Raw genomic sequence first — 12,451 nt, forward strand, 5'->3', positions numbered from 1 at the left:
TTCCAGGGATAACAATTGTACCCTGTTAAAAGCAGACCTATTTTTGTATTCATATAAAGAAGAATTTGTGGAAAATTTTATGCGTGAAAAGAAGAAAGAGGCCCATGGTCCACATCGCTCCCTCAGCACTGTGGATAGGAATAAAGCAAAAATCAATCCAGTTTCGAAAAGCTTCAAAGCATGTGGTCCCATCCTACACCTAAAAATTACTGGGGGATGATTTTTCCTAACTTATTTCTTTGACTTACTGTGGCTTTTCCCCATAAGTATGAACGTTTATTTTTGCCACCACCCTATCATCGGGGGTCATGATTTGAAAAAAAAATGAATCAAGACTACATAAGGACGCTTCCTTATAAAAATGACCAATCAAGGCCATCTTGTTCTTGAGAAGAAGATTTTTAAAGATTTTTCCTGTGTATTCTATGTAAAACTTGGTCATCCACTGGAGCCTAACCCCACCTCCAGGGGTTATGATTTGAACAAAATTGAATCAATACTACTTGGGTATACTTCTTTATAAATATGACCAATCATGGCTTTGTTGTTCTTGAGAAGAAGATTTTGAAAAATAATAATTTTCGATGTATTCATATCTAAAGAGTCGGTCGGCCATTGTGCTCCAATCCTACCCCCAGGGATCATGATTTGAACAAACTTGAGTCAACACTTCCTCAGGATACTTCCGCATAAGTTTCATTTTAACCTACCAAGTGGTTCTTGAGAAGAACGTTTTTGAAACATGCTTCCAAATTTTCACCATTTCCTAATCATCTCTCCTTGAATAAGGACGAGACCCTTAATTTTAACAAACTTAAATCCCATTCATCCAAGGATGATTTGTGGCATGTTTGGTTGAAATTGAAATTGGCCAAGTGGTTATGGAGAAGACATCAAAATGTGAAAAATTACAGATGGACAGACAGAGGGACAACAGACAAATTATGATCAGAATAGCTCAGGTGAGCTAAATATTTGCTGCACCCGTCAACTCGACATTTAGATATTTCGACAATGTATTGTCAATTAACAATTATTTTCGTTCTTGTGTCTATACAATTTATCCAAGTGAGCTTGAGGTAAAAGATACCACAGATTCTGGCACAACTGTTTCATATTTGGATATTTTACCTGAAAAAGACATTAATGGTAATCTAACAACCAATTAAGATCTATGATAAAGGTGTTGACTTTTACTTTTCTCTTATCAACTTCCAATACTTTCTTCATCACCTGCTCTACGTATCAACAATTTCTTAAACGAGGTACATTATCGCCAACCAAGTTGATGAAACAAAAACGTCAGCATTCTTGTTTAAAGTCATTATTTCATAAGTAGATACAATGATCTTGTCAGCAAATACAATTTCTAATTGAGTCGTCAAATGCTGACCGATGTTTTTCATTCCGTTATTTCCTGATCATGACAAGGAGCACACAGCTGCTGTGACTGGTCGGCAGGGGATACTCTGCTCCTATTCTGTATTGTTTTATAGACTTGATATTGAATACTGTTTGTTATCTCCATATGTTTCGTTAAAGATGTTTTTCCAATCAATTCCTATGTAAAAGTTCGTTGTGGCCCATGTCTACCCCCAGAGGTCATCATTTGAACAAACTTGCATCTGCACTACCTGAAGGTGCTTCCATATCAATATGACTTAACCTAGTTTTGCTGACTTTAAGACGAAGATTTTTAAATTTTCCCCTATATACACGTATTCCTGTGTAAAGCTTTAATTCCCATTTTGGTCCAAGTGCCATCATTGGAAGAAACTGAAATTGATACTGCATTAGACTTTTTCCATATCAATATGACTAATCATGGCTTTGACGTTCTTGAAAAGATTTAAATATGTTTTCCTAATTATTCCTTCATGTATTTAGAACTCTGATCCCTCACTGTGACCTGACATTACCCCTAATGGTCATCATTTGAACACATTTGAATTTTCCCCTAAATAAAGAATGTATCTTGTAAGTTTGATATTTTTTAGTTAAGTGGTTCTTGAGAAAACAATTTTGAAAAGATTTCTCCAAAAATTTCACTCTTTCGTTATTATCTTCCCTTGGAAGAGGGCGAGGTTCTTCATTTGAATTATTTTGCATCTCCTTACTCAAGGATTTTTATGGCAAGATTGGCTGAAATTGGCACAGTGGTACTAGAGATTAGTAGAGAAGAAGTCAAAAATGTGAAATGATATTATTTCTACACTACTACACCATGAGCAAGACACGATTGGATGAACTGACAAACAAACAAAAAAAGGATCATTGAACAGTTTTAAAGTTCAGATAAGTATATGTATACATTTACCAAATAAAAAGCCTTTAAAATCTTCTTTTCAATCAATCAATCATCACAATGAAGGTAGAAGTTTATAGAAAAAAAATAAAATTTTAACTATCTGAAAAAAAAATCAGACAGGACAAAAAAAAAAACGTATTTTCTAAAATATTGAATTTTAGAGCATTAAAATATGACTGCCGTCATGAGAAAAGGGCCCTTATCTTTTGACGTCACAATGCTCAGAAAACGACGTCAAAGTCACGGTATTGTAAACACGGAAGTAATTTTTGTTGACTGCATTTTGTAAACAAGAAATGAAATTGAATTTCAAAGCGTAACAAAAAATTTAAACTTGTTGCGGACATTTTTAATAGCCTTTATAGGTATGTGATATATTTACAATTCAGTACATAAATTTATTCATAATTTTGTTTGAGTAACTTGATGTAGATATACGGGGCATTGGACATGCACGTTGCTAGCTATGAAATATAGATCAAAACGATGTCTATGCATGACTAAATTAAAAATGCTGCATATTTGTTTTCTGAGCAATTTACAAACGCTTAATTGAAGTTTGAATTCATGTTAAGAAGTCTTAATATTAAACGTTACATTCCATATACGTGTAAATATTTCAGTGAGAGAGAGAGAGATCTAAGCATATATAGTAATTACCGTTCTTATAAGCACTACTTTTTTTCTGAAAAATATATACCATTATTTAAAACGTTTTAAGCCATTTTAATTTTAATCCATAGTATATCATACTGACATACCAAGATAACCAGCTTTCGGTGAACTGTTGATTTTTAAATGTGTGTAAAAAGACAAAAGGGGAGGGGGGGAGAAGACAAGCAAAAAATCTTCGAATGAAAAGACCGGTCAAAGTTAAAGCTAAGAATTATAATCCCTCTTTGATTGAATAAAGATACTGGTAGCATGGGAGATCCAAACCTTTTACATAAACAATAAATATTTTTTAGAATATGCTAAGGGAAAAAATACGGATGATGGGGATGCCACGAAAATGTTAATAAAATAAATAAATTTCAAAAACTAATTTAAAATGATTAAATGGAATTGTATGGTAGAACTTACTTTTGTTTCAAATTTCTGAAATTGTTCCGGTGAAATGAATGAATGAAATCCCGCTTGAACCTATTTTGCAATATTTTAAGAAATTAAATACAGCTATTATAGACTTTTCCCAAAAGCATTATGCCCAATGTTGAAGAAATTAAGAATATTACATCGACAGTGATATTATGAATGAGTATATTTATAAACCAAAAGGGGGAAAACTATTGCTAAGCAAAATGACGTAAGCATTTCTGGATAACATCAATTACATCAATGAAAAAGCAAAAAGTTTGTGACAAATTGTTAAGGGTGTAATTTCCAAAATTAATGAAAATTTTTAAATTCTTTAAAAACTTTAATGAGCGTGAAATATATATCACTGACTATTCCTGATATGAAATAAATAAGTCACATTTTGCGTTGAAAGGACAAGATAGGGTAACAGCCGAATTTTTTATATAAAAATCAGAACACTGATAAAATTGTGATAGTTTGTAGTTAGAAAGTTAAAATGATGCTTACTTTAAGACAAGCACATATTTTGATTCAAAGCCTACATGGAAGCCAATAGAGGGTTCAGAAATAGGACATTTTCCCGAATTTTCTCAATTCTGGTGGATTTTCGTCATATTTTGAGTACAAGAGTGTGCTCTATGTTTTCCGAAAGAAAATGTGCTGTAAATTTAGTGAAAATTTGCATAAAAAGGAGAAATTTCGAAAATTGATCTATTTTCTGACCTCACTGTGACCTCTGTATATTCTTAATCTTAAAACCAACACTCATTTTGTGGCAGAGGTGAAAACAGGTTTTCATGGATAAACTGTTGGATCATTCTGAAAGACACCCAAAATCGGGGGCCAAATACTGGTCTTACCCTATCTTGTCCTTTCTGATACATGTATCAAAATACCCTGCATATCTCGACATTAATGTCAGTCTTAAAGTTCCGAGATAAGACTTTATATCATAATTCTATAACATGACTCTACGAAGAGTAATTAATAAACAAACACAAATTTTTCTTCTTTTAAATAAAATATTGGCCATTACAGTCACACGCAAGTGTGCATTGAAAGCCCCCCCCCCCCCCCAGCCTTCACACACACACAAAACATACACACTTTTTGTTGTATCATAGTCAAATTCGTGCACTATAGGGCATAAGAATAAGGCACTGTTTAAGCTTGATTAAGAAAATTTGATAGTGAAAGAAGATTGAACCTACACCCCCCCCCCCTCCCCAATGTCGAAACTGGATTCGAGTTTCGACACACACACATCCTGTTTCTGGTTGAGTAGGTTTTTTTTAAGGTAGATTTATTGTTTTCCTTAACTGACCCCCCCCCCTCCTCTTTTTCAAATGAGTTTTGTGGGAACAGGCGAAGGTACAAGTCAAATTGTTTTTTTTTATTTTGATATGTTCTGAAGTAATAACTAGGGAAAATTGCTTGCCTAAATATTTTCAGCGAAAGAGAGTACATGTATACTATTACTTAATTAACAGCATCGCTTCATACATAAAATCATTAACGAATGCTGGACGTAATTTAGTTCATTATTGGATAAAACAATCGCATTGAAATGTTAAAAAACTTATAAGGTATCATGTTAATTAGCCATTGTCATGGAGGAAAATGAATAGATAACCGTCCGTGGCCGCTAAAAAATTGTTTTGATTGTCAAGGAAAATTTGGTGGTTGAAAGTGCCCAAAACTGAAAAAAATATTGCTACCCCCCCCCCCCCCCCAATGAAATGGCTTCCTAAGGGCCTGCTGTTGTTGAGTAAAAATATATATTAAGTATTCATTCAGTTTCAAATAGATTTCGTTAAAATTTAGAACAGCACAATTCCAATCTCTTTGATTAAATTATACAATATTATACATAAATCATTTTTTTGAGATCATAGTAGCGGTCCTTGTAAGAATATACAAATGTTGTGTTTAAGTGAAACAGGTACAAGTGCCATAAAATTAAGAAAAAAAAAGGTTAATGTGCAGAAATATTTCTAACCGAATTAATTAATTGTGATTTACTTTTTAAACAATAAAAAGTTACAAGACGGTTTCAAATTGAGGTAAAAATTCATAGAAAGTTTCAATTTATGTTACGGTAAATAAACCATTCAGATTTATTTGTCCTTTATTAGACTACTTACTACGTTTCTACTCCATAACTAAGGCAGGCGTTGAAAATGAATTGTATAACAATGGAAACTTAGAGCTTTAAACATTTTAAATAAACTATTCCAAAAAAAAAAATGAAAAAAAAAAAAATTAATTTGCTTGCATGGAAGATTTTTTTGATTGTATATTGTTTAACGTCCCTCTCGAGAATTTTTCACTCATATGGAGACGCCACCACTTGTCGGTGGAGAGCTGCAAATTTTGTCCTATACTCGGCACTCAGGGCCATTGAGCAGGGAAGGATCTTTTTCGTGCCAGCGCCTACTGTGACACGGAAACTCGGTTTATACGGTCTCATCCGAAGGACCGATCTCCACGTCCCACAGTGGCATTCGAACCCGCGACTTAAGGATTGACTCCTTACTTCCTTGCATGGGAGAAGGGAACGTATATTTTTTTCATGAATGTTAATAAAAGGAATAAAGTTTTTAAAAACAAGTTTACATATCTTGAATTTCTCAGCTGAATTCTTCGGTGATACAGAAAATACAAGGTGTTTTTTTTATCATAACAGTTATAGGGAATAAAGTTACGGGCATGTGTGATGGGAAGTGAATGCTGTCTAATTAGATTTTTTTTTAAATATCGGGATCGATGTCCTTTTTGCGAGGGGTGCCCCTTTTTGCGCGCGGCGTCCTTCTGCATCGGATTCTCTCTCTATATATATTTCTTTGAATCTTTAAGTGTTACAGGTGCTTTATATATTTTATAAATTGAATTAGATTATTTTATTTAAAAAGAATAATTTGTATGGATATAAACAAATATTATTTTCCTACTGATTATGTTATAAAGCGTTCCTAGATTCTGGCTAGACCCCCCGTTTTTAACGAATTTAACAGATCTGCTCTAAAAGAACGACGGCGCTTTTGATTGGCATTCGGCAGGAACCTGGGCGTAAATGAAAAGTGAAAATTTTATTGACATGTCACATGAATTTTCAACATTTTTTTAATTTATCGGGTTCCTGTGCAACAGGAACGGAAAATATTTTCCCGAAATTGAGCTTTGATTTGCTAAAAAATAACTTGAAAATTGGCCATATCAGACATTTGGTACAAAATGGTACTTTTTTAAACACATTTTTCTAAAAATTTTCTATGTCTGGGTCTTCTCTCCATGATTTTGAAACGTTATTTGTGTGTATTTTCATTCAAAGAAACGAATACTCTTTTTTTAAAAATGGAGAGAAGACCCAGAGACCACGAAAAATCAACTTTTCACCCCAAAATCCAAATGTTCCAATGTGGTGCGTCTTTGTCCTTTTAAAAAACAATTCTTCATGTGTAGCGGTGATAGTTCAGTTCGGAAGGCTACTTGTTCAGTGCACACGAAGCGAAAAGTTTTTGGTTCGAGCCTGGCATGGGGCGTAATTTTTTTTTATTTAGGCAAACAACTATTTATTTTGTCAGTTTCGTTTTATGTACTGATGTATTAAAATTTTGAATTAGATAAATTTTGGTTCAGTTTGGTTCTCAAGCGAAATCAATTCTAATCTTCTTTTTTAATAATGTACATGTACACGTATCATGCATCTACGCATTAGATATTTTAGGTTTAATTTTTTGTGACACATTACTATGTTATAGTACCCCCTAGAAAAAAAATGGACATAAATGTTACAATTTCACAATGTCTTTCAAACTAAATGAAAAAAATAACCAATGGACGTGTTTGTAAAATCTGACCAGGTATGTTCAGCCAACCAAATCTTGAACATTTAAACCATAAATGTTTCGTACAAATAATTCCTGCAGATCACCCACCAAATGCGCCCATCTTCTTAGCATGGAAATAGTTATAACATACGATATCCCTTAGGAATAGTTAGATACTAGTCGCTTGGAAGAAAAAAATAAGACACTTTCTTAAGCCGTTCATTCTCAAAACGATTGATGTTATTTAAAAAACATTTCAAGATTTTTTGAAAATTGAATTAGACGCAGGCGACGTCATTACGTTTTCATTGAGTAACGTCAAAGTTATTTTGGAGCGCCTCACTAAAATGCTCATAAAATAGGAAAAAAGTGAGATATTTTCAAAATTTATGTATATTTGCATTCAGAAAGAGTCCGGCTATTAAAATTTTCCAAAAAGTCAATTTGTGAAAATTTGACCTTAAGGGCCCTTTTCTCGTGACGGCAGTCATATCTTTTTTGTTATGCATGTTAAGAGGTTAAGGAGAGTTTAACTCTGTCGCCATATCTCTATTTGTAGTTGCCTTACCTCTAGCATCAAGTCTGTCCATAGATGTCAGTGATAAACTTCTGTGTACTTCTGTTTCTTTTAAAAGATCCTGGAAATGACAATTTTAGTCAATGTGAATTCAAAATAGATCAATGTTAGCTAGAAGCCCCTGATTGTAAGTCACATCATCACATCTAAACTCATGTAAAGGAGCCAGTTCATATTATAATTTGAAGATGCTAAAAATTTTACTCATTTTTGTCAAAATTTAAGGACATTGCAGATTTACAAAGCCTGTATTTAATTTAATGCCTGCACTCTTAGAGAATTTTTGAAGGAGATGAAAGCAGTATGTGTCTACATTATATTAAGCTCGTTGCAAGCATTGGGCAGTGGATAGAGCGTCTGCACTAGAGTCGCAAAGTAAGGTGGTATTCCTGATGTCATGAGTAGACTCCCACTGTGAGACGTGGAGACTGCTCCTTCGGATGAGACCGTATAAACCGAGGACCCGTGTCACAGTAAGTGCTGGCACAAAAAGATCCCTCACAGCTCATTGGCCGTAAGAGCCGAGTATAGGTCAGAATTTGTAGCCCTCGAACGGCAAGTGGTGGAGTCTCCATATGAGTGGTAGCGTCTCCAAATTCTCGAGAAAGACGTTAATCAACAACAAACAAACAATCAATCAATATATTAATGTTCGAAATGAGTCATGAGGAATTGGTCAGTTAATTGGTATATGGGCAGGACCATTCTAGGGAGTAAATGAACTTACATGTGTTATTTGAACCACATTTACATTGAAAATTTAATGAAATAAGTTGAATTCATATTAATTTACAGTGCAGCAAGTTCTTTCAGGTTATTGTGATATCACAAATTTTCGCGTGGGGAAGGAGGGGGGTAATTTTCGTTTTTTCAAGGTATGCAGAGAATCACAAATTCATATCCAGAAGTACTCAAAATCCTTCACCCACGAATTCAAATCCCCCACAAACGAAGAGTTTTAAAGGTACTTGGACACAGATTTGAAGTTAATTTTTTCTCTTTAATATTACGAAGTATATATTGTTATAGCATTTGACACAAAAATTAATTAGTAATCTTATTTCATTTAAAAGTTATAAAAATTTTAAAAAATTTGGCGGGTTTAAAACTTTAACTCAAACCACCAAAAAATTATCCTTTGAAAATATGTAATTTGACAGTACCTCCCTGAGAATGATTTTGAAATATAGATTATTAGCATTAATAATAGCAAATGAGTGTAAGCTCAGAAATATAGGACTTAATTTACAAATGTTATCACAATAGCATTAGTTTAAATATCATCAATCTTCAGTTCACATAAACTGTCCTTTGCATTAATCATGAATTGTATCTATTTATTCTTAAATGAACTTTCGTAGTAACAGTGAAAATTTACACGGAATTTCTAAGAGTGTAAAAATAGTTCTTCTTTAATCAATCAAAAATTCGCAAAGTTTAAATGAAAAAGCTTATAATATTATTACATACGCGTATATTATATATGAAATCTATGCATGAAATTTAATTTATAACTTTGTCGTAAAATCTAATAATGTTTAATTGTTCTTTTTATTATTATTAATTATAACATAAACAAATTTCTACCCACAAAGTAAGTTTAAATTCAAATTGATACCTTTTCCCAGCATCCCAAAGTCATCTGTATATTAATCACATGTTTCTCCTGAAGTTGACACTTGCACTGAATTTCTTTCGTCTTGATTTTGGACAGCTCACTTGCAAGGGTGAAAGATAGATCCCTCTCATCACAAATAATATTTTGACATTTGAATCCTCTGAGGAATATCTTTGTGCCAATGAATGTTTCTGTTAATTTTTCTATTGCTTTATTAATGGAGTCTCCAATTCCATTTGATACATCGTTCTCTACAGTCAATGGTTTGATTCTCAGCACTTGCAACTGAATATCGTCATTACATATGCCAACAACAACCGTGTGTTCTTTGTAATCAAAAACTGCCGCTGTTTGATAAAGACATAGACTTCCTTCATTGTCTTCATCTTTAGCAACACTCCATCTTAGAGAACTTATGCAGTATGCTACCAGTCTGTAGAACACAAACATGGCAAAGGAAGTGAATCTGAAGCACAAAATGGAGGAGCATTCCCACTTATCTTCATTGAAGTCAGCTTTAAACTGCTTTTTGTTCATACACGGGACATACCATGACATGCCACCTTCTGATACAGCCTCATGTGCATTCAATGTTACCAGCATTTGAAGTTTCTCCATGTATGGCATAATTTCATTTTTATGTTTCAAGTAAGAGGGTTCATCTTTCCACAAAGCATCTATTACTGTTTCTATAAGTTCCCCTGTTTTGTTGAAGGATTTCCACTCTTTGACTAATTTCTTTTGACAATCTTTATTGATGTGGTTTTCATCAGCAATTATCTTACTGAAAGCATTAGCAAACCACTGAATATCTAGTATAACATGTTCCCTCAATTCCACTTCTTCAAAATTCAGAAGAAGGCCACTGTCATGAAAACATTTTAAAAATTTTGACATTTCTTTATCACTTTTGATTTGGTATTCATGGGGAAGAGATGCATTGAGTTTCCAGATTTCACTTAGGTTCAAAACCTTCCAGGCTCCTTCATACAATAACTGCTCCATTAAAGCCCACGAAGAAGGCAATTCAACTTTTGTATTGTTCTCATCTGTAAATAGTTCCACTATGGACTTTTTCATTGACTCCAGGTATTCCTTGGTATTATCAGTAAGTTTCTTTAAACCGACTGCATATTCCCGATCATTCAGAGACTCACTTAACCAACTTCTATCCTCATCTGGTACAGCATTCCAGAACTCCCTGAGATACTTTTTTATTTCCTGAAGATAAAAACAAAGCAAACATGAAAATATTTTAAAAACATAATTGTGCGCTAAAATCATAATAATATAATGCTATATTATGGGTAATCTTTGAAAGATCTGGAGTTACAGGTTTCTCAGTAGTAAAATTGGTACAAAATCTAATTGAAGCTGCTCTATACATATAAGTTTAAGTTTAGAATTTAAGGTTTTCTAAACATTGAAAAGATTGTTAATCAGAATGTTCTTTGCGTTTATAAATTACGAGATACTTAATATATTTACTTTCATAAAGTGAGCCTGTAAAAATATATACGTTTTTCATATTTAATATATAAACTAGTTGCTTATCATTTACTATCGAAAAAACAACAGGTCCCTTTTTTTAGAACATCGAATTTAACCTCTCGGATAAAAACGTACTCAGCACAGTTCGTGTTTTATATTCTAATATTGAAAAATAATACATTTTTAAATATAGGTGATGCATGTGTCTAAATTCAATTTATATTTTATGCAGCCAACATTTACTTGAGGAATTGATCAAGTTTAAAATGGTATCGTTTTTTATTTTTATCCGACTAAAATCTTCAAAATATTCGCGACTATCGTCTCCGTCAATTAGACGCATTCCTTTTCACGCATATCGAAGCGGTTTGATGATCAAGACTCATTTTCATTGTTTATTTTATATATTTCCCGGGCGACAATTGATGGTTACATCAATGTTTTCTTGTTGATTAGAGATAAAACTACAGATTTGGTATCCATTATAGTATTTTTTGTCACTTTGGATGTAAAGCAGTAAATAGCTTCTGTGAATGGAAAGTTTTTAAAGAACTTTTGTATGATATGTGTTTAGAATGTGCTCTAATACAGAACACTTTTAAAAACTTTTAAAAAATCAATTTGAATGATTTTTAATCCATAACAAGAGGCCCATGGGCCTTACAGGTCAAGTGAGCATTAGCAACAACTTTCCAGTTATTGAATTTGATTCATGTTTTAAGCCAGATGCTATAGCATTCACATATTTGAAAGAGGCAACATTGATCATCACAACAATACACTTGCTTAGCTTGGTAACTTAATACCCATTGGCAGGGTAGGGGAACAAAAAATGCATTTCAACTAATCAGTAATATATTTAGCAATAGTCAGTACTAGTGCCCTTACCACACACGAATCCCTAACCCTTAGGCCTATAGATCCACACACTGCAAAATTTTTTAAAAGGCATCCTTGCCTTTCAAAAAATTTTATTACATGTAATATCAAGGAGTAGATTTCAAACAATTCATTCATTTTCAGTATATACATGTAAGCACAGCCCTCATCCTCTATGGTACCCCTGATCTTGAAAGCCTTGAAATTCACAATTCTGCAAGTTTAGGGCCGTTGTTCATCATAAATATAATAGGTAGTTCATCTGCTTCATACCCAGAGACAGAGAAGAAGATTTTCAAATAATTCTAGTATTTTCACTATATAATCAATAGAGCCCCGCCCTAACACCAGAACTCCTGACCATGGGGCCATACAATTCACAATTTTGGTAGAGGCACTCTTGCTCATCATAACTATGCACTTAGTTACTACTACTAGCAGAGTAGAAGCTGAAAATGTTCAAATGTTAACGCACGACGGACGATAGACGACGACGGACAAAAAGGATAGCAATAGGTCACCTGAGTTTACTCAGGTGACCTAATAAATGCATTAACAAGAGGCCTATGGGCCACATCGCTAAACTAAACAATGTGGCTAGGAAAAAAAGCAGAAATCAGTTTATTATTGAAAAGTTTAAACCTAATAGTGGTCCCAACCAATCCTAA

At 33.4% G+C, this 12,451-nt stretch overlaps 1 protein-coding gene across 1 annotated transcript in view; it reads right to left on the reverse strand.

Annotated features, from left to right (window-relative positions):
* The window catches only part of LOC134237994 (uncharacterized), a gene marked incomplete at its 3' end in the record, with an annotated part of 46,588 nt that overhangs the window by 10,730 nt on the left and 23,407 nt on the right, over positions 1–12,451 (reverse strand). The window contains exons 4-5 of the mRNA XM_062720121.1: positions 9,414–10,634; positions 7,787–7,856 (exon numbers count right to left, since the gene is read on the reverse strand). Coding sequence (XP_062576105.1) covers positions 7,787–7,856; positions 9,414–10,634 — 1,291 coding nt within the window. The remainder of the gene's footprint in view (positions 1–7,786; positions 7,857–9,413; positions 10,635–12,451) is intronic.

Source organism: Saccostrea cucullata, unplaced genomic scaffold (genome assembly GCF_032062105.1).
Source record: "Saccostrea cucullata isolate Sc308-1 unplaced genomic scaffold, CSIRO_AGI_Scuc_v1 ctg3285, whole genome shotgun sequence".
In the NCBI taxonomy this organism is placed as follows: Eukaryota; Metazoa; Mollusca; class Bivalvia; order Ostreida; family Ostreidae; genus Saccostrea; species Saccostrea cuccullata.